The following is a 24946-nucleotide window of genomic DNA, read 5'->3' as shown; positions in this document are numbered from 1 at the left end:
AAAATGGTGGATTGAACTGGGAGAGATATATACTCCATATGCAGAAGCTGCTGGAATGTTGCTACATAGAAATGAAAATTGACAATTGGGAAGCTGAAGTTTGTTCTCAACTGACACTCATTGTCAGTTTCTTGATGTAGGTGAAGAGATGAGTCATACTTGACTGTATAAATTGTATTGTTTATTTCGATGGAATAGATACTTTTACTTTAAAATATAGTTTCACATCTTCAAGCATTAGTATCTCCAGAAACTGAAATTTTTTGAACATTCAATGAAATGCAATATGAGATTTATTGACTACATATATACCATATCAAAGATATTTTCTTCAATATTGTTAACACAAAAAACATGCCAATAAACAAAATCACTAGAAGAAAAAAATTACGAAATTGTGTGCAAAATTTCAATCATTGTTTAGTTTTCCTACTGAGTTATGGTGATTGTTGAAAAAAAATAATATAGCAGCATAGCAGATAATTACATTACTTACTTAATCATTTAGAAAGATAAGAAATTGTTTCAGTAAATGTGTTTAACATCAGTGGGTCACCTGCTTTACCCAAGGACATTTTTTTTAAGTTGCAATTTAATATGTTTATCAAATCAAAATCACAGCGACACGTTTTACAGGAGAAATTGCAAAGTATTTCTCTAAATTCTTTATATCATTGAAGTTAATCGGTATTATCCTGGGATAAAGAGAGAGACTTAAAACAGATTTACCTTTATATTCGTTTTTTACAGAATTTTCTCCGAATAACACTTATCGCCAATTTTTTACTTACATGAACAACACGACGTGTGCAATCTGAGATCACCCCCGGTTTTTGGTGAGAAATCATAGATGGAAATTTCTTCTTTTGGGCTATAATAGCTCTTATTTTGCTAAGAACCAGTCTGATTCTGTCAGATAAAAACAGTGAAGATGATATATTCAAAATGCCTTTCTTTTTAATTGAAAATGTATTTGTTGAGTTAGGGGATTTGAAAAGACAGTCGTTATTCCAATGAGTACCAATTGTGCACCTCTTCTGGTCGACTTGATGATTTCAACTTCCCAATTATCAATTTCCAATTTCTCATCAGTTTCATACCCTCTGCTCCGTCGTATGGTGTGTAAATATTCCAACTGATACGTTTTGCTCGCGCATGTTCAAACTATGCGGACTTTATATACAGGAGTGTGACAAACCCTTATCAAGGAATTGATGACAAGAAATTCAAGCTCCGGAATGTCGTATCAACTGGCAGAAATTATGTTATTAAGGATCTATATAGGGGATTTGGACCTGGTGAAGGGGGATATAGACACTTAAAGGGAGTATGAGCCTATATCCATTTTAATACCCAAATATCAATTACATTTCTAATATATTGGAGTGTCCTGATTCAACATTTATTACCAATGTTATCTTTGTTTTCCATCACAGAAGAAACGGGTGCATATCCTTGTTTATGTAATTTAGGTAACCAATTGCATTGCAGGACAGAATTGGAAAGTTTACACTCGGAAAACTGAAATTATCTCTTTTTTCATAACGTTTGTCCTCAATCGACCCGTATTGTCAATTTGTTTATGCAAGCCAAGATATGTGGCAGAAATAACGTAATTAGTATTTATGTGCATCTATCATTTTACAATTTAAACAACCAAGGATTACCATATAAAGGTCAACCCTTGTGTTTTAAGTTGTGTAATACATTATTTGCTTACTTATTGCTAAATTAAAATTGGCAACTGAGGGTTGGGAATTCTATTAAAACTCCGCATAGTAACATTTGGAAAGTTACATCTGTGGAACCAAAACATTCCATTTGAGGCTCAAAGCGAACAACTTCTGTTTTAAGGTTTAGGGGCTAATCGTTTGTTTAAAAGAAAATCTGTAAAACTTTTTGAAATTACAAGAGTTATAAATTGTGTTTATCATTCATATCTTACTAGTATACTCATCTGTCAATATTGATTAGTATAGGCAATTTTCCACTATGTTAAGCTTTTGGATACTATCTGTCATAGAACATTGGCTTTCAAAATATGTTTCTAAATTATAATATGCAAACAAATGGTCGATGTCCATAATTATTTAAAAAAAAAAAATCAAAGCATTTGGTAAATAGTTATCAAAGGTACCAGGATTATAATTTAGTACGCCAGACGCGCGTTTCGTCTACATAAGACTCACCAAGTATAATCAACTACATGTGGTAACTAACAATTTCTGTCCAATAATTATTACAAAAACTAACAAATTAAACTGGCAATATACTAGAAGTAAGGTCATCTGCAACATATAGCCAACAACCAATTTCAGAAAGTATGGAAAGTTACAGAAACACGGTCCCAGGAGAGTAGTGTTACCAACATATCATCATTGATACACAGACAAACAAGAATAGACATGCTGAAATATATCCCCTGCTTTTAATTATCAGAAATGAATAGTAAATTGACATAATTTTATAAATAAAAATAAGGTTAAAGTGAAGGGAAACTTGTCAGACTAATATCTACACCTCATATTGCATCTATTCATCAAATGTATACGGCTAATTACTTATAATGGACAAAGGCAACAGTAGTATATCGGTGTTCAAAAATCATAAATCGATTGAGAGAAAACAAATCCGGGTTACAAACTGAACCCGAGGGAAAGACATCAACTATAAGAGAAACACAATGAAACAACAGGAACACGGAAGTGTAACAGAAACAAACGGCAACATACATTGCAACGAACTGTTTGATAAATGCACAGGACTTTTTAAGAAAAAACGGTGGGTTGAACCTGGTTAAAAGGCTAGCCACACCACCCGCTTTATGATATTGTTTAAAAATATATCGCTAAAATGACAATACAACGTGACAAAAAACACAGCACAAACACTCATCAAAACAAATAACATTATACTTGAAACAACATGCAAACCGCAGAACAATAACGAATATATTCCATCAATGACAAACACCACAGTACTAGTATATTAAATAAAGTGACGCTCTTACGTTACTAAAATGCAATCTCAACCTTTATCGTTTGTTTTCACAAATACTGGTTAAAACAATTTTCATGACATTGATGTTATTGGAAGGCAATCATAGTTATTTGGACTACAAACTATACGACATAACATATTATTCAACCGAAACCATAACAGAAAAATCAAAAATAAATACATGACAGTTGGATGTACGAAATACCGAGACACGTCGATATCAGTCATATTCGGGAATATGACAATGATCGTTTTACAAGGCAATTTTATCAATATTTGGACAACAAACAATAAGGCATAACACATAATTCAACCGAAACCATAACAGAAACATAAACATTTAATATATGTATGTTGAATATATTCAAAATGCAGACACGTCATATAGCAATGCAAATTGACACTCGTATTTGGAAATAGGTCACGTTAGGTATTTATCAGACACATGACAAAGATGTTAAACACAATCTAAGACTTGGTAAAATTGTAATTAGTTATTTGAAATCATCACGTTCGTCATAGATTTTAGTGTGAAGTCGTCCATATGTGTGAATTTAATGGAAAAGATCAAGGTATGATTCAGTCTTTTTTGTATCAGTAGAATCATTAATTCACTTGAATATATGAGATGCAAAAACTGACTGAAATATGGGTTATTCAGTGAATGGACATTATCAATATATCTGAAAGTAAAATTAACAAATTTTGCAAGGTGTTTTCCTGGTTTTTTTTTTAAGGTTCTGAATGAATTCTGCTTCATACAAGTACAAAAACAAGTCGGTCAGAACGGGTGCACAATAAGTACCAATTGGAATGCCGAATGTCTGTTGAAATATCAATCCTCCATTATCAATAAATATATTGTCGAATTAAAAGTGCAGCATTTTGATATCATCTTCACTGTATTTGCTGTTAGAATCAGTGTTGTTCTTCGCAAAATAAGATTAATTATAACCCAAAACAAGAAAATTATATCTATGATTCCCGATTTTATAGAAAACCCTCTTTTTAATTAGATGGTGAAGTCGATCTTTCAATTGAGCATGGGGAAATAGTAGTGTAAAGTGTAGAAAAATCATAGGTTTTAAAGTTGCTGCAAAATTGCGAAGATTGTCATTAGAATATTTGAGAATCCACATCTTTATACACCATTGGTTGAATATATCTCATCACAATATTTTTGAAAGCCATGTTTTACTGTAGAAAATTTTTTGAAAGATGGTTAGTCGAACATCTTGATGATTCAGCTATGTATCGTTCTTTATACAGAGTTTTGCGAAGTTTGATATGAATATAATGACGGTCGATTTTTTTGATGATAATCCAAATCAAAGGACAGATTTGTGATATGGTAAAACAAATTGTGCTGTTTATTCAAACTTTTTGTGAGACATTGCAAATAATGGGTTTTACATACGAAGACAATGTGTGTTGGGGCTTCATCTGCCGGAACAACGACTGTCATGAACAAAAAAGCATTCTCAACATCCGTGCTCTTAATTGGGTTTGAAACCCTGGTGAGCATAGAACATCGTAGTTTCTGAATTCGCTTCTGAATGCCTGATCAAATACTTGTAGCTTTGCTCCATGAAGACAAAGTGTCCAGTTCTGGTTCGTTTGGTTCGCGCTTTATCCATTTTCTACCTTAGTCCTCAACTGCATCCATCATTAATCATCAGTAACCTGAATTTCTTTTTTTCAGTTGATGGGATATCATGTGGTTTGATCTCTTAACTGAAAACTCTCTTAGTTGTGCATTGCAAACGACAATAAGGTTGCCAGTAATAACATGACCAGCTGGACTAAAATTATATTTTGACGATGCACATGAGCTTTCCGGAGGTTTTTCATCTTTGGAAGTAGTTGTTACGGTTTTGAAAAGTCTATGGTTAGCAATGTCCATGATTATTGAAATTAACCTGTAGGAAACAGAGTTAGAATCAATGACGGCAGTGTTTTTGGTCTCTTGAAGTAGTAAACAAAGTTAACAGAATGGGGTAAAATAAACTCATCATAGATACCAGGACTAAAATATAATTTAGTTCTGATATGGTGAATGCCTAACAGACGATACAAGACTATCAATTGTCACGGTTTGAACAACAGGTTATCGTGAACTTGGCTGGGGGACTATGGCAAGCACAAGCAACGAGCGACGAATAAACTTTACGTTGTTTAAATCAATCTTTATTTCATCTCCATGCTTCTGCACTGGCAGACGACAACTCAATGTAATGACAAAAACTAAAACATGTTCCACGTTTTCTGACCTAAATGTATAAACTGTGTGAGGCAGTCCCGATAACCAGAAGACCCAAAATAGGAATATAACAAGGTGGTGTATAAATTCTAAGACCATGACTTCTATTTCCTGGAGCTGATTTTTTTTTTTTAATAGTTGTAATTTATTGGCAGTATTACACAATCAATTTGTCATTGCAACCATAGGAATTGGTTGTTTCCAACTCTCTCATCCAGAATTTTTCCCTTTGTAGACGATATGGTGTACTCAATATGGGGTCATTACTTGAAAAATATACTTTCTCTATAATGTGGACTTTCATTGAAACAATAGCATGGTCAGGCTGATTAAAATGTTTATAGAGTTTGTTGTTATAAGCTCGCCTGGCCAGAAGGGTCAAGTGAGCTTTTCTCATCACTTTGCGTCCGGCGTAGTCGCTAACTTTTACAAAAATGTTCTCCTCTGAAACCAATGGGTCAAATTAAACCAAACTAGGCCACAATCATCATTGGAGTATCTAATTAATTTTTTTTTCCAGTAACCCGGGCAACCAACCAAGATGGCCGCCATGGCTAAAATAGAACATAGAGGTAAAATATAGATTTTGGCTTATAACTCTAAAACCAAATCATTTAGAGCAAATCTGACATGGGTTAAAATTGTTTATCAAGTCAAGATCTATCTGCCCTGAAATTTTCAGATGAATCGGACAACTGGTTGTTGGGTTTCTACCCGTTAATTGGCAAAACAATGTGTGGCGTGACTCTGCCAACCAACCAAGATGGCCGCCATGGCTAAAAATAGAACATAGGGGGTTAAATGTAGATTTTGGCTTATGACTCTGAAACCAAATCATTAAGAGCAAATCTGACAAGGGGGTTAAATTGTTATTAGGTCTAAATCTATCTGTCCTGCAGACATATCGGACAACCAGTTATTCTATAGTATTAAAAGTTGAAGGGTCTATTTTAGTTCAATCTTTAATTTAATACTCTCTAGAAAACAGAATTGAATATTTATGTTTTACAACATAAACAAATTTAAAAACTTCTTTTTTTTTAAACAGGAATTCATTCTTCATTGCAAAAAAAACCCACCGGCATTACATCTGTATTGAAATGACTAATGTTGTTCAAAGGAATTTGTTAGGGACTAAACTATACAAATAATTGGTTTGCTCAGTATTAGGTATCAGAGGATCAAAGGTACCAGGATTATAATTTAGTACGCCAGACGCACGTTTCGTCTACATAGACTAAGACTCATCAGTGACGCTCAAATCAAAATAGTTATAACCCAAACAAATACAAAGTTGAAGAGCATTGAGGATCCAAAATTCAAAAAAGTTGTGATAAATTCGTTTAAGGTAGTCTATGCCTGGGATAAGAAAATCCTTATTTTTTTTTCGAAAAATTCAAAGTTATGTAAACAGGAAATTTATAAAAATGATCACATAATTGATATTCATGTCAACACCGAAGTGCTGACTACTGGGCTGGTGATACCCTCAGGGACGAAACGTCCACCAGCAGAGGTATCGACCCAGTGGTGTAAATAGTGGTACCAGGATTATAATTTAGTACGCCAGACGCACGTTTCGTCTACATAAGACTCATCAGTGACGCTCATATCAAAATAGTTATAACCCAAACAAATACAAAGTTGAAGACCATTGAGGATCCAAAATTCAAAAAAGTTGTGATAAATACGTTGAAGGTAATCTATGCCTGGGATAAGAAAATTCTTAGTTTTTTTTTCGAAAAATTCAAAGTTTTGTAAACAGGAAATTTATAAAAATGATCACATAATTGATATTAATGTCAACACCGAAGTGCTGACTACTGGGCTGGTGATACCCTCGGGGACGAAACGTCCACCAGCAGAGGCATCGACCCAGTGGTGTAAATAGTTATCAAAGGTACCAGGATTATAATTTAGTACGCCAGGCGCACGTTTCGTCTACATAAGACTCATCAGTGACGATCATATCAAAATAGTTATAACCCAAACAAATACAAAGTTGAAGAGCATTGAGGATCCAAAATTCAAAAAAGTTGTGATAAATACGTTTAAGGTAATCTATGCCTGGGATAAGAAAATCCTTAATTTTTTACATTGGAAATATAATAACCAAATGACTCTTCCATGAAATCAAGAGATACGATTTGTAAATATAAAGAAATATAATTGCTTGTTGATTATGATTGAAAGAAGTCCATTTACAGTGCTGCAAAACAGATAGTATAAGTTACATAATGGTTTGTATCAAATCTGAACTTTTTTTCCCCCAAAGGTTACTTAAAGCAGGTCTAGTGTTAACTTTCTAACTGTTGAGTATATAAATCAAACTCCATTATTTATATGCATCCAATACCTAGAAAACCATGTATTTGATGCTGATTCTGAATTAATTCAGCAATTTCAGGCCAGTTGCTTTGGCTTTTTTTTATGTTGCTATGGTCTTTCAGGTACTTAAATTGAATCTAACATATTTTTTATTATTTTCAAACAAATTATAAGTTTTGTTGCCTGTTAAAATACATAAATATAAAAAAATAGCAAAAATCTTGATAATGAACAAGTATTGTGTTTTGTCATTTTTATGAATTTTACCAATTTTTGTTGCCATGGTAAAAACAAATTACAAAGAATCCCAGATGTTTTTTCCTGTTCTTAATAATTCAATATATGAACTTTAAGATGCAATCATAGTTTATAATGAACTTGTCTGCCCAATGTCATTTTTTCTTGATTTGTAATATATATTTGAGCTATTTTCAGAAAATGTCAAAATACAGATTTTTGCCCCTTTTTAAATACCTCTTTAGTCTTATATCAACAACAAAAAAATTCACAACCTCAACATCAAAATATAAACCTCAAATAATGCTTAATTATATGTTGAAATTTTTTTTTTCTTGAATTTGTCATTATCATAAAATTGCTGCAGCCAAAAAGTAGACATTTTACAATTTTCATGTCTGATTTCTAAATTATAATCCTGGTACATTTGATAACTGTTCATCATAAATTCCTAAAAAAAAAATGGCTGCATGTTTCCATAGCAATCGTTCAACAAAATTAAAAAAATAAGCTTGCAAACTTTATTTCAATCTTGGCTCCCTATTATATAAAAGAATAAAGCAGTTCTGAGACATACATGAATCACCCCCTGCCTGGATCTTACAAATAGCTGTACTTAACAAGTTTTGAAATTTTGCCTACTGTTTTAATCTTATAACTGATAAGTGTAACTTTTGATAAGCCAAACACTGATAAGTGTAACTTTTCACAAGCCAATCACTGATAAGTGTATCTTTTTACAAGCCAATCACTGTTAGGTGTAACTTTTTACAAGCCAATCACTGATAAGTGTAACTTTTCACAAGCCAATCACTGATAAGTGTAACTTTTTACAAGCCAATCACTGATAGGTGTAACTTTTTACAAGCCAATCACTGATAAGTGTAACTTTTTACAAGCCAATCACCGATAGGTGTAACTTTTCACAAGCCAATCACTGATAAGTGTAACTTTTTACAAGCCAATCACTGATAGGAGTAACTTTTTACAAGCCAATCACTGATAAGTGTAACTTTTTACAATCCAATCACTGATAAGTGTAACCTCAATCACTGATTTAAAACAAAAGGATTATTTCACAAAAATATCAAGTAATATATAGACTTAACAAATTGTAACAATAGTATGTGGAACTTTATATTTGGAAGGATGGTGCTGTACGAAAGACTTGGAACATTAGTTCTAATCTTCCCCAAAAAAGGGACATGTGAAAGTGTAAAGATAAATGATATAGATGATTATCAAAAACTAAACAGATCTAATGTGCAGTGAGTGTTTTCACTAATATTTTTAAAAACAAGAAGGTCAATGCTGAAACACCTTCACTGCTTCACCAGTTATGATTGAAATTTATGGTTCAAGTCTGAGGTAATGATTTGACTCCATGTATCATGTAAACAAACCATTATCAAATCAACAATGTAAATGATTTTAGGGCCAAATGAACCCTTCCAGACAGACATGTACATCTTACAATCATATCAAACATGCACATAATTGAAATAATTTCGTTATCTGAGAAACATATCTAACCATGAAAAATAAGGTCAAGGGTAAATTAACTATTCCAGAAAGACATTTATACATTCAAATCTTACCATACACAAATTGATTATAGCAACTCACAATCTCTAGTGATTTCAATAGTAACTACTTAGACCACTCGGTCAACAAAGTTCCTCAAAATAAGATGAACCCTGCAAGATCATCACATACTCCTTACAACAATTATTTAAGTCATCATTAAAGTTTACCCAACAATAAAAGTATCTAAAAGATAGACCTAAATATGTTGACCAATGGATCATCAAAATGAGGTCATTCAAGTTTACATGAACACTGACCAACTGATATGTTTTCCTTACACCAGACATATTGCTAATAGTGACCCAGGAACAGCCCTTACCAATACCTTTATGTAGATAAACAAAAAAGGAAAATAAATTTAATATGAAATGAACCCTGTCAATGCATTCACAAAATATAGATTACTATTGCTTATACTATCATAGCAATAAGACTTACATGGACATTGATGACTGATCCATGGAATGAGGGCAAGCTCAAGTGGCTATGCAATAATTTAATTTATTGCATACAATGCATAGTGATATATTTCCCACATGAAGTAAGCTCGTGCAATATAAAATTCTACTCAGGACAATATTCCCCAATATTCATGCAATAACCCTACAATACCTAAAATTCTACTCAGGACAATATTCACCAATATTCATGCAATAACCCTACAATACCAAATAAGGTTATCTGATTCACGTTTTTTTTTAACAACTCACTAAACCATGAAAGGCAATAGATATATGCCAGAAGGAAACTTCAGATTATTAGCTTTACAATATCTTGGTCTTCTCCCATCTAAAATAAAAGCTTTTGACAAATATTCCATACCATGGCCCTGGATATGCAACCCCATTTTTTCACAATCAACATTCAAATGAGACATTGAAACTGTAAAATGGAATCCAAGGTATAAAAACCCTCTGCTAGATTGACATGTACCCTTACAATCATTCTATAATTTTAATAAAGGTGCTGTACTATTTCTATTACTGTAAATTCCGAAATTATTGAGTGCATTTATTATTGCAATTTTGTCATTTATTACAAAAATGTGATTTTAATTTTTGCGATCTTGAGAATAATCCTGTTTAATTTATATCAAAATTTTAAAAATGAGAATTTTAATTATTGCAATTATAACCCTGTCACATTTTCAAATAAAAACATCGCAAAAGTTTCTGAACTTACAGTATCTGTCTTGATTAAAGTTATGTCTGCACGGTTTTTCAATGTATCACAGAACACAAGTCCAATTAGCATCACATGTGGAGCAGGATCTGTTAGTCCTCTCAGATCACATGAGATCACCCCATGTTTTTGGTGGGGTTCTTGTCTATCAGTATTTAGTTTTCTATGTTGTGTTTGTGTACTTATGTTTGTCATGTTTTCTGTTTTTGACATGTTATTGTCAGTTTTATTTTTGACTTATGAAAAAAATATGTAAAACATTTGTCAAACTCATTAAAACATAAGATTTATTAAATGTATAAGTATAGGAAAATATAAATGCAAAGTTTGTTGTAAAAATTCTAAATAATTTTCATAAGACTGTCTTAGCTGTAAAGTTTGCTGTACAATTTTCAAACGGTATCTTTAAAATTTTCAGGAGATCTTCATTCTGAAAAATATGAAAAAAATGTGATTAAAATGAATACAAAACTAAAACATTTGTTTGTTACATAGTTGTATTCATGTTGTTTGATCCCTTTGATGAGTAGGTTCAGTGTTTAGAGCTTGCTTCCAGCAACTGTTCAGTTTCCTTGATACTGTATTTTTTTGTATTGTTTTCTTGAACAATTGGTTTTTATGAACTGATTCTTTTTCTTAACATTTTATATATGTGACTTTGGTTTTTCAACTGATCAGGATAAAAGGGGGAGTGTGTATGGTTAGTTGTAATTCTTCTAAGGGCTGTTCTAGAATTGAAAGCATGGAGCATGGAATGCACTCTTTTTAAAAGACCTTTGCTATCCATAAAATAACATTTTTAATTTTCTAATTTATAAAAAAACAGATGCTCCGCAGGGCGCAGCTTTATACGACCGCAGAGGTTGAACCCTGAACGGTTGGGGCAAGTATGGACACAACATTCAAGCTGAATCCAGCTCTAAATTTGGATTGTGATTAAATAGTTGACACAGCATTGGTTTCTGACACAGAATGAGTGTTCTAATGAACTTAAATTTTCTTTTCATTTATGAAATTTCAAATGAGAAAAATTGCCCCCCCCCACCCAATTTTTTTTTCACATCCCCCTTTCCCTTATTCCAAAACTGATCTCAATTCAAATTTCTAATGGAGTTTGCAACAATAACTACTCATTTAAATACCTCATAAAATATTAAGATGTAAAAAAAGTGCTTGTTATCACTGAATGGTAAAGATTGTTTTAATTTATCAGTTGGTAGTAAAAAGTAAATATACATTGTATATTGTATATAACAAAGATTTAAGTTGATTCTGGACAAAGAAAGATAACTCCAATTAAAAAAATTTCTTGCTGTTGCACAATATTGTGCAATTAGATATTTCTTGCTTACTATTTTGGACAAAGAAAGATAACTCTAATTAAAAAAAAAATTGCTATTGCACAATATTGTGCAATTGAAAAGACTTGCTATTGCACAATACTGTGCAATTGAAGATTTCTTGCTATTGCGCAATACTGTGCAATGGAAAATTTCTTGCTATTGCACAATACTTAATATAATAATCTTAGATCCTGATTTGGACCAACTTGAAAACTGGGCCCATAATCAAAAATCTAAGTACATGTTTGGATTCAGCATATCAAAGAACCCCAAGATTTCAATTTTTGTTAAAATCAAACTAAGTTTAATTTTGGACCCTTTGGACTTTAATGTAGACCAATTTGAAAACAGGACCAAAAATTAAGAATCTACATACACAGTTAGATTTGGCATATCAAAGAACCCCACTTTTTCAATTTTTTATGAAATCAAACAAAGTTTGATTTTGGACCCTGATTTGGACCAACTTGAAAACTGGGTCAATAATCAAAAATCTAAGTACATTTTTAGATTCAGCATATCAAAGAACCACAAGGATTCAATTTTTGTCAAAATCAAACAAAGTTTAATTTTGGACCCTTTGGACTTTAATGTAGACCAATTTGAAAAAGGGACCAAAAATTAAGAATCTACATACACAGTTAGATTCGGCATATCAAAGAACCCCAATTATTTAATTTTTGATGAAATCAAACAAAGTTTAATTTTGGACCCTTTGGGCCCCTTATTCCTCAACTGTTAGGACCAAAACTCCCAAAATCAATACCAACCTTCCTTTTATGGTCATAATCCTTGTGTTTAAATTTCATAGATTTCTCTTTACTTATACTAAAGTTATGGTGCGAAAACCAAGAAAAATGCTTATTTGGACCCCTTTTTGGCCCCTGATTTCTAAACTGTTAGAACTAAAACTCCCAAAATCAATCCCAACCTTCCTTTTGTGGTCATTAACCTTGTGTCAAAATTTCATAGATTTCTCTTTACTTTTACTAAAGTTACTGTGTGAAAAACAAGAAAATGCTTATTTGGGCCCTTTTTGGCCCCTAATTCCTAAAATGTTGGCATCAAAACTCCCAAAATCAATCCCAACCTTCCTTTTATGGTCATAAACCTTGTGTTAAAATTTCATAGATTTCTATTCCCTTTTACTTAAGTTAGAGTGCGAAGACTAAAAGTATTCGGACGATGACGACGATGACGCAGCAAACGTGATAGCAATATATGACGAAAATTTTTCAAATTTTGCGGTCGTATAAAAATATAATGAAAAAGCAACCATAAACAATTTATTGATTCAAATAGCTCCAATCCCTCCCACCACAATCAATTGTGGAATAGCCCTAATGTTAATAGTACTTTTCATTGAAACTTCAAAAACAGCTAACACCCACAAAAAGTCACTCAAACTCATTTAAAATCAGAATGATATTTGAAGGGAATAATTAGGAGAAAGAAAACAAATTCATTTGCAGAATCATAAACAGAAAGGTTGAGTTTTGTGTTACAATTAATTAAATCCTTCAAGAACCTGTCAAGCTGTCACATATTACATTCAATTACACTACAATTAAAATGTTTACAACTGTGCAAAGAAGGACATTTATTTTTTACAACTGTTTTTTTTCTGAGCATTAAATGCTGTTTTGCATTGCGATTCTTTTTTAAATCTTTGACTTTGACTTGAAATGTTACCAATTTGTCCCCATACTAATCATTAGTAAAATGAAAATGTCAAAACCAAGACTGAACAACATGTTTTACAATATGACATTTTACCTAGGGATTCTAAGAAACCTGTACAAATCGTCTTGCTGCACTGGTATATTTTACACTAAACCAAAGCCACTATGTTATTTTTATGTTTTCCTCAGTTTTAGTTTGTAACCCTGCTTTGTTTTCTTTCAATTGATTTATGATTTTTGAACACTGGTATACTACTGGTACCTTTATTTATTTGGGTAAATTATTCCATAAAACATATGAAAATGAAAAATCTAGAAGTGTATGTTAAAGTGTCAGTAACCTAAATATACAAGAGTGCACACGCTGAAATGTCATGGCTTTTTTACTTTTCATTGATGTTTATGTTGACAGTTCTCAATTTAGAGCTTTATTACAACTGTCACATCAGCTTCACTTTAACCAAAGAAAACTAAACATTGACCAATGAACCATGAAAATGAGGTCTAGGTCAGATGAACCATGCCAGGCAAACATGTACAGCTAAATATTCTTCCATACAACAAGTATAGTTGACATTTTGCTTATACTTATGAAAAACTGACCAAAACACAAAAACTTAACACTGAGCAATGAACTGTAAAAATGAGGTCAAGGACAAATAAAACCTTCGCAACTGACATATAAATCATAAAATACCTCAACACACCAAATATAGTTGACCTATTGTATATAGTATAAGAAAAAAGACAAAACTCAAAAACTTATCTTTGACAACTGAACCATGAAAATGAGAACAAGGTCAGATGACATCTGCCAGCTAGACATGTACACCTTACAATCATTTCATACACCAAATATAGAAGACCTATTGCATTCGGTATAAGAAAAACAGACCATAACACAAAAACTGGATAATAACTACTGAACCGTGAAAATGAGGTCAAGGTCAGGTGACACCTACCGACTAGACCTGTACACCTTACCATCATTCCATACACCAAATATAGTATAACTTTTACATACAATAAAAGAAAAACTGACCAAAACACAAAAACTGAACTATAACCACTGAACCATGAAAATGAGGTCAAGGTCAGAAGACACCTGCCATTTGGACATGTACACCTTACAATCCTTCTATACACTGAATATACAACTCATATTGCTTAAAGTATCTGAGATATGGACAACCATCAAAACTTAACCTTGTTCACTGATCCATGAAATGAGGTTGAGATCAAGTGAAAACTGTCTGACGGGCATGGGAACCTGGTAAGCTCATACCAAATATAGTTATCCTATTACTTATAATTTCAACTAGTCACTGAACCATGAAAATGAGGTCAAGGACATTGGACGTGTGACTGACGGAAACTTTGTAACATGAGGCATCTATATACTAAGTATAAAGCATCCAGGAATACCACCTTCTAAAATATAAAGCTTTTAAGAACGTAGCTAGTGCCGCCGCCATAGCTGCCTCTGCGATTCACTATCACTATTTTAAGCTTTCTGCGACAAAAGTCTCAGGCTCGACAATAAAACCCAAAAAAAGAAGTCAAAAATCTTTTAAAAATTTCCTTTGGTTGCAAAGTTATTCATACAGACAAACAAAAATTGAAAAAAACTTTCAAACATTGATCAGCTATGGTTATAATCATTCAAAATTGACCAAAAAGATTCTGAAGGAAAGATATAAATAAAATTGTTCACTGGGGACTTCAATAAGGACCTATGTATTAGCCAAAATGAAGAAAGTATGAAAAGAATCTCATAAAAAAAATCCAATAATTTTTGTGAGAATTGAATTGGTAGCGCCATATGAGGATAGTTAACCTTTTAGGAATGATTATTGAAAAAACACTACCTAATGATGCAAAATTTAGGATCACTGAACAAAGAAATGAGGTCAAGGTCACATCACTATGGTGAATGACATGTATACTGATAATTGATTCTGTATGGCAAACATAGTTGACCTCATAAAAAAAGGATTTTAAAAACTCTTGTAATAAAACAATTCTTCACAGTATGCTGGAATTGAACCACAAAAAACAGTTCCTGCACAATTAGATGTTTGTCAGAAAGAAAGTTAAGACCATAACTCATCTGTAAAAAGTATAATTTTCTAGCTTTTCTATCTTCTGAAATGTGAAGGATTATACAAATAGCTGCCTACAGATTAGCATCCCTCATTTTCTGCCACATCAAGATTACAAAACATTGAGAATGACCTAGAAAAGTAAAAGTCAAATATTCGTGACCTATTAGAATAAATGATTAAATGACATACCAATGTTACAGATAAACTTTTTCATCCATAGATCCAAGAAATTTAATCTCATCTCCACGTATACATAACTCCTCATGTGGCAGTTTGGGACCTTTTCTTTCCTGAAATCAAAAATGAAATATTGTGTTCAATAAACATCCAATTAAGTCATGATATTGCTGACATTTAATTTTACTAATATAACAATTAACTCTCAGCCCCCATAGGACATACAGACATGTGATGAATCAATTTGGAAGACATCTGAAAGATCATTGTATTTATGTTTTAATGACTAAGAAAAAAATGATATATTTTTTGTTCAAGGATAAAGGTTTTCTGATTTGTAGACTAGTACAAAGGTTAACAAGATATATATGCCATAGGGAAATGTCTACCACAACTGTTTCATTGTCTGAACAGTAGACTACTAAGTACAACAGATGCATAGATTACACTATCATCAGTTGGAAGCTTTTGTGATTTGGTCCATTTGTGAATTGAGCGGGTGGACATTATACCTAATTGTCAATTATAAAATACAGTAGAAATGGTTGAGAAAATTCCTTGAATTTAGTATTTACAACAATTTTGAAGTTATCTATCAAGGATTATGAAATGATAATGAACTAAATATTTAGGTAAAGTATGGTCAACAACATACAGTGTTAAAAATTCCATCTAAATACGAAAGCAGTCTTTAAGAAGTAGCATTCACAAGGTGTCGTTTTTGCACACGATACTTAAAATGGTCATAGTTTTTAGGGCATAGTTCAGATATCTCAATTTTACTGAATGTCAATAGAAAGCACTCCTGGTGGCAAGTTTGGCAAAAATGTTATTGCTTCAATTCAATTAATCTCAATATCAGACATTGATTGACATAAATGTTTACTTACTTGTAGCATTGACACTCTCTCAAAATTATCATCACCACAATTCCTACAAAAATTAAAAGGATAATAATAAAATTTACAACTGTCATAAGAATTGGGTATACTATAAAATATTATCAAGGCCAAAACTGTGCCCGGACCGGTGTCACATGGTGCTGTTTCCAGAACAGTCTTCAGTGCTAATAAGATTAAATGAATGGAAAATGTGTCCATAGGACACAGATGATGCCAGAGGGCCCTTGCATAAAACTTTAAAAAGGGAAAAGAACTGTAAAAGTGATGCAAACCAAATTGTATGTTTTATGGTTATAAGCATTGTGTAAGAGTCAAAATATTTGGTTGAGGCAAACTAAAGTTACAGAACAGAAATTAGTTTTGGGAAGCATGTCAAGACCTGGATAATAATTTAAATAATACCCTCTTTGCCATAGTTGAGCATAAAAATTATCAAAAGTAAGAATTATATCAATTGTTGTATGGCAATTAATGAATATGTATGCCAATGGTAGTTCCAAAGATTTTAGAACAAAAAAAAATGGTTTTATCTTATATCACTTTAGCCAAATATAACCAGTTAGAGCAAGATTTGAAAATTGTAACTGATAAAAACTCAATAAAACACACATTCATTTAAATTAAAGAAAATAATTATATTATCAAAGTAACATAAATGTGAAGAACTGCCAAAAAAAAGGGGATTATGTTTCTGGTTACATGTAACATTTTTAACTTTAAATGTAGCAAAAGTCGTAAACTGGAGGACTAATTCTAATTTTAAGCAAGATTCAGCAATATACCAAAAGATTAAGATACCTACTATGAAATAAAATCCGTGAATTCAATTAACCAAATCTTGTTTTGTTTTCCAAATAAAATCATGAGGAATAATACACTTGGTATTTTTGTTGGACTTAACGTAGGAAGATGTACCATCCAAAAAAATCACACCTTCGATACTAAGCCATATAGAGACAATAAAAGAATAAATACACTGCATGGTCCAAGTTTAAATAAGTGTTAAATTTATATAAGGCAAACAAGTGAAGCTCAAAAACAAATACTAAGCAATATAAAAAATAACTATATTTTTATGCTGTTATGACCAAAATAAATATTTTAGATCAATCATGTATGAGAAGATATCATCAAATTTACCACAGATGTACCATAAAGTATACATTTCATTTTAGATGCAACATTCATTGATAAATTTTTATGAATGAATGCATCAAATGGAAACTGTAATTTACCAATATATTTTTCTGAATGAAACTGCACAATCAATAACAGCTTTAATGCTGTAACTATAAAACGATTTATTAAATCACTCTACTGATCCAGACCAAATTTTCAATTAGTTCTGGCAATGGATAATTCTCTACAGTAATACAAGTTGTAAAGATAACAATTTATGAGCAAGCAGTCTCCATTCATGACAAGAGCATTTAAAAAAACTTAAATACTCAAAACATTTTCAGAGTAGAAATGAGCATGATTGAAGTTCTGGAGAATTTAATGTTTCTTGTATAAAGTGCTTTACATTAAATATTGGTAATAATAGGTATCTTTTAGTCATTAAGGTGGTAGGGGTTTCTTTTGCCGTATTGAATTGCAAAAAAAAAGAGAATCTAAGGTCCAGATTTGAATCAAGTTAGCAAAATTTGATGAAGGAATGCAGATAGCTGATGTGAATTTGCATTTAAAAAATAAATTTATAAGATTATAACTTATAGATATTAATATTTTTAATTTAGAATTTTAAGGGGAGGTAACTCTGTAATAGTGCATTTTCTGAAGGAATCTACTTGGAATTTTGCTATTTTGTATTAAAGCCAGAAAAAAACGCATTTTCTAGTATTTTATATTACAATTCTATCATTTAGTTTAGCTTCTTATCACATAATGATGTTTTTTCCTGTATAATCCATACAAACTGTCATTTTTTCACAACCTGTAGCTTGATAAAATGTGCATTGACCTATCATTTTTATCATATTTTTGAACATATACTACGATTTGGCAAAGTATGAACATATTCTATCATTTTTAATTTAGACTCCAATACCACCTTAAATGGTATGGTTGTATCAAATTATAAAATTTTGTTAATAAACTGACCTGCAGGACTGTGTTGGTATTTTTTCTATACTGGATGTTCTATGATTACATTTCTTACACTTAAAGAAACGTTTCATTGTCTGTATTTTTACAATATTATGGTTCTGCTTTTTACATTCATCTTTAGCACTATGGGCTGTGTATTTACACTGAAAAACAATATTCAAAGGAAAATATAATAACAACAAGAACAACTATCTGAATAACATGTAATACTTCAAATATAATCACATGAAACTAAACCCTAAATGTAAAATAACATAAAAATTAAGACTAAGAGATTTAATATAATGAATCTAAAGGTTAACAGATTGAAAACTACAAAACTCTAGGCTAATAATTTAAAACCTAGAAAACAAAAGATTGAAAGAATATTTCCAAAATAATAAAATATTACCTGTTTACAAGTAAAAACAACGGTTTTAATCTCCATGGTGGAGGCCATCTTGTCCTCCAATTTTTCTTTCTTTTCTTGTACCATAAAATATCTATCCTCCATTTCTGCCTCCACCTGCAAGAAAAAAAGAAAGTACTTAACCTGATAACCTAAAAACAAAATATAACTTACAAGTTAATATTTTTGTCTGGTTAAGATAAACAAGAGTGCACATACTGTTAATGTCATGCCTGCTTTACTAATTATGATACAATTTTATGATGTCTATAAGGTACAGGTATTACAACTGGTATCATATCAAATTAACAAAATGTTCCATGAAAATGAGGTCAAGGTAAGATGAACCCTGTCACACACTTTTTATCTAACATTGATTCAATGAACCAAATTCAGTTCACTTATTACTTATTACTGAGAAAATAGCTTTAAGCAAGAATGTTAAAACTGAGAAAATTACTTTAAGGATGTATTCTTCTGACTTTTCAGTCTCATTCAGTTTCGTTGAAATCTCGTTCTTGAATTATTTCCAAAACATGTGATACAAGTGGAAAATATCAATGAATTTTGAAAATATTATAATCAAACATAACTCTGTGAAAAAATTGTGTATTTACAATGAACGGTTTTTGAGTAATCCAGTTTTCAAATTTTACGACCAAATAAGTCAGTATATTTATCAAAATTTTTGAGAAAATGGGTGAGGGATACAAAAAATGATTTTACAAGAATCATGTACGTCCCATATCATTTTGGTCTTTTCAAAGTTCTTAGATATGTATTTTTTCAATCATTTATAACAAAAAAGTTGAAATAACATGCATTTTGTTCTTAAAACTGAGAAAAATCACAAAAATACAAATTTGACAGTATGGTAAATTTTACACCAAAAAACGTCAAAATATGATAAAACTTTCTTATATAAACACCTACTTATGATTTTTTTAAGTAAAATTTATTCAGATTGGTCCCCTTCATCTTTCTAGAAAGTATAAAAAAAAGTTTAATTGTGGAACTGTGATTTTTTTCACAATAATAGCCCAAAAATAGGTGAAAATCGATGAAAAATGGGAAAGTTATCAAAATTGGGCATTTTCAAAGGGCCGTAGTAAAAAAAGAAGTGCACCACCATATGATTTTTTCTTCACCAATTATTTCGTTACAGTCATTTAAACCCAAAAACCAGGTTAAGAACAAAAGTTTAATTCTAGAAATTTTTGGCTCCTCAGAGGTGTACATCCTTAAACAAAAAAGAATAAAAATTCCCAATTGAACCAAGAACATTTGGTGAAGGACAGATGAACCTGCTAGAGGAACATACATATCACTTATGGTACATGAGAAACAGTCTTTAACATGAAAAATTAACATTTATCACTGATCCATGAAATGAAATCAAGGTGATTATAAAAGTTGAATAAAAGTGTAATCTTACTTCAGCAATAGCACCAGTGTGTTTAGATCTAGCTTTCATCAGTTCTTTAAACTCGGCAGAATTCTCATCAATATTTCCCAGCAGCTTGGATCTCTTCCGAGGACGTTCTTCTGTTGGCTCATTATTATCCATGTCATGACCTAAAATAAATTTAAGTGAATAAATTTTTGTTAAGACTGTTATACTGAAAAGTGGTAACTGAAGTTTGAAGAGTTACTTTTCTATTGTTTTGACTCACTAGTTATCCCACTACCAGGTATGTATCAAATCTTAATTTGTATGAAATCTAGATGTTGAGTTATGACTTTATGTCTATAGTTGGGTTGACATTGCACTAAAATTAAAAGTAGATTTTTTAAGTGGTGTTAATATCAAATCTAAGTTAAAAATTTACATTTGTGTTTTAAACTTATCAAATCTCATAAGTATGTTGCAAAAAACATGTCAGATACAAAAGTAATTAATCTCAACATGACCTCAGTAAATACATGAAATATGATTATATTAACTATAAAATCTGTATTGATATGCATTAATTGACCTATTTCTTTTATCATTAAGTTTCTCACTTTCGTGTATTCTTTTCCTGATTTTCTTGTGAGCATCTGGAGACTTTTTCTTCTTGACTGCATTTGGATTTTCTTTCGTAATACCACCTTTGGCTTGAACTTTAGCTATAGCTTTCCTCTGAAAATTTATAAGGGTAAAATAAATGATTTAAAGACTTGTATTATTTACAACACTTTAACAAAAAGACTTGTAAATTGTATCTTTTACAACACTTGTACACATGAAATTGTATTCATACCAACACTTGTACAAGATGGCTTGTATTATTTACAAGACTTGTACAAGATGGCTTGTATTATTTACAACACTTGTACAAAAAGATTTGCATATTGTATCTTTTACATCACTTGTACACATGGAATTGTATTCATACCAACACTTGTACAAGATGACTTGTATTATTTACAACACTTCTATAAGAGGACTTGTTTTTATTACATAGTTGTACAAGAGAATTTTTATTTATTCAATATTTGTTTTACAAGGACTTGTATTTATTGCAACACCCGTACAACAGAACTTGAATATTGTATCTATTACAACACTTGTACAAGAGAATAAGTATTTATTACAACACTTGTACCAGGGAACTAGTATTTTTATAATATTTGTAAAAGGACTTAGATTTATAAGAACACTTGTACAAGAGGACCTTCATTTATTACACCATTCACACAAGAAAACTTGTATTTATTACAACACTTCTACAAGAGGACTAATTTTTATTACAACACTTGTTCTAGAGAACTTTTAGTTATTACAAAATTTGTAAAAGAAGACTTGTAAATTGTATCTATTACAACACTTGCACAAGAGGACTTGCATTTATTACAACACTTACACAAGAAAATTTAAATTATTACAACACTTCTACTAGTGGACTTGTATGTATTGCAACACTTGTACAACATAACTTGTATATTGTATTTATTACAACACTTGTACCAGTGAACTTTTATCTATTACAATATTTGTAAAAGAACATTTATATATTGTATCTATGACAACACTTGTACACAAGGCATAGTATTTATTACAACACTAGTACAAGATGACTTGCATTTATTACAACATTTGACAAGAAGACTTGTACATTTTATCTTTTACAACACTTGTAAATGAGGAATAGTAATTTTACAACACTTGTACAAAAGCACTTGCATTTATAACAACACTTTCGCAAGAAAATTTGTATTTAGTGCAACACTTTTACTAGTGGCCTTGTATTTATAACAACACTTGTACCAGAGAACTAGTATTTATTATAATATTTGTACAAGGACTGAGATTTATTACCATACTTCTACAAGAAGACTTGAATATTGTTTCTATTATAACACTTGTACAGAAGGAATAGTATTAATTACAACACTTGAACAAGCGGACTTGTATTTATCACAACACTTGTACCAGAGAACTAGTATTTATTATAATATTTGTACAAGGACTGAGATTTATTACCATACTTCTACAAGAAGACTTGAATATTGTTTCTATTATAACACTTGTACAGAAGGAATAGTATTAATTACAACACTTGAACAAGCAGACTTGTATTTATAACAACACTTGTACCAGAAACTAGTATTTATTATAATATTTGTACAAGGACTGAGATTTATTACCATACTTCTACAAGAAGACTTGAATATTGTTTCTATTATAACACTTGTACAGAAGGAATAGTATTAATTACAACACTTGAACAAGCGGACTTGTATTTATAACAACACTTGTACCAGAAACTAGTATTTATTATAATATTTGTACAAGGACTGAGATTTATTACCATACTTCTACAAGAAGACTTGAATATTGTTTCTATTATAACACTTGTACAGAAGGAATAGTATTAATTACAACACTTGAACAAGCGGACTTGTATTTATAACAACACTTGTACCAGAAACTAGTATTTATTATAATATTTGTACAAGGACTGAGATTTATTACCATACTTCTACAAGAAGACTTGAATATTGTTTCTACTATAACACTTGTACAGAAGGAATAGTATTAATTACAACACTTGAACAAGTGGACTTGTATTTATCACAACACTTGTACCAGAAAACTTGTATTTATTACAACAATTCTACTAGAGGACTTGTTTTTATTACAAAACTTGTACCAAAGAACATGTATTTATTACAACACTTGAACCAGAGAAAGAGTATTTATTTCAACATTTGTTCATAGGCAAAATGGTTTATTTAACAGCACTATAAATGCTCTCGGTTAAATCAAGTCAAAAGAGATAGAAGAGGAACTTATAAACTTGGTGTTGATAGCCTAGTGATAACTGTAGATGAACTTCTTAGAAAACTTAGCCACCAAGTTTAAAAAAAGAACTTATTTTTTACAAAACTAGAACAAACAAGTGAAACTGCGAGCTACTGCTCACTGATGATACCCCCGCCGCAAGTGGATAATATAAATAGTGTAAAAATATGCAAGTGTTCGGTAAACAGGAAGTTGTCGAGTGATGAATCTGAAAACGCATCACACGGTATAGCTGACTTAAATAAATCCTGAAACCAAATTTCAGAAATCCTTGTATTGTAGTTCCTGAGAAAAGTGTGACGAAAATTTTCAACTTGGCTATCATGTGTAAAATCATACAAGTGTTCGGTAAACAGGAAGTTGTCAAGTGATCAATCTGAAAACGCATCACACGGTATAGCTGACTTAGATAAACCCTGAAACCAAATTTCAGAAATCCTTGTATTGCAGTTCCTGCTTCTTTTTTACAAAACTAGGACAAACAAGTGAATCTGCGAGCTACTGCTCACTGATGATACCCCCGCCGCAAGTGGATAATATAAATAGTGTAAAAATATGCAAGTGTTCGGTTAACAGGAAGTTGTCGAGTGATGAATCTGAAAACGCTTCACACGGTATAGCTGACTTAAATAAATCCTGAAACCAAATTTCAGAAATCCTTGTATTGTAGTTCCTGAGAAAAGTGTGACGAAAATTTTCAACTTGGCTATCATGTGTAAAATCATACAATTGTTCGGTAAACAGGAAGTTTTCAAGTGATCAATCTGAAAACACATCACACGGTAAAGCTGACTTAGATAAACCCTGAAACCAAATTTCAGAAATCCTTGTATTGTAGTTCCTGAGATAAATGCGATGAAAAAATAAATAGTGTAAAAATATGCATGTGTTCGGTAAACAGGAAGTTGTCGAGTGATGAATCTGAAAACGCATCACACGGTATAGCTGACTTATATAAATCCTGAAACCAAATTTCAGAAATCCTTGTATTGTAGTTCCTGAGAAAAGTGTGATGAAATTTTTTAACTTGGCTATCATGTGTAAAATCATACAAGTGTTCGGTAAACAGGAAGTTTTCAAGTGATCAATCTGAAAACGCATCACACGGTATAGCTGACTTAGATAAACCCTGAAACAAAATTCCAGAAATCCTTGTATTGTAGTTCCTGAGAAAAATGCGACGAAAAATATTCATGGGACGGACTGACGTACAGACAGAGGTAAAACAGTATACCCCCCCCCCCCCCCCCCCCCTTTTTTAAAGCGGGTTTAAAGCGGGGGTATAAAAAAACTTGTATTTATCACAACATTATTACCAGAGGACTTGTATTTATAACAAGCAATTCAACTTCACAAAG

The 24946-nt window shown here is 31.5% G+C and overlaps 1 protein-coding gene across 3 annotated transcripts in view; it reads right to left on the bottom strand.

Annotated features, from left to right (window-relative positions):
- Positions 1-10863: 10863 nt before the first annotated feature.
- Positions 10864-24946, bottom strand: part of LOC134691225 (protein MCM10 homolog) — a 49224-nt gene continuing 35141 nt past the window's right edge. For all 3 annotated transcript variants that reach the window (XM_063551589.1, XM_063551606.1, XM_063551597.1), the window contains exons 18-24: positions 21305-21422; positions 20736-20875; positions 19304-19417; positions 18907-19055; positions 16792-16834; positions 15914-16014; positions 10864-11024 (exon numbers count right to left, since the gene is read on the bottom strand). In XM_063551589.1, coding sequence (XP_063407659.1) covers positions 15919-16014; positions 16792-16834; positions 18907-19055; positions 19304-19417; positions 20736-20875; positions 21305-21422 — 660 coding nt within the window. In that variant the 3' untranslated portion in view covers positions 10864-11024; positions 15914-15918. The remainder of the gene's footprint in view (positions 11025-15913; positions 16015-16791; positions 16835-18906; positions 19056-19303; positions 19418-20735; positions 20876-21304; positions 21423-24946) is intronic.

The sequence above is a fragment of the Mytilus trossulus genome, chromosome 1 (genome assembly GCF_036588685.1).
Source record: "Mytilus trossulus isolate FHL-02 chromosome 1, PNRI_Mtr1.1.1.hap1, whole genome shotgun sequence".
In the NCBI taxonomy this organism is placed as follows: Eukaryota; Metazoa; Mollusca; class Bivalvia; order Mytilida; family Mytilidae; genus Mytilus; species Mytilus trossulus.
This window is presented reverse-complemented; position numbering and strand designations above follow the sequence as displayed.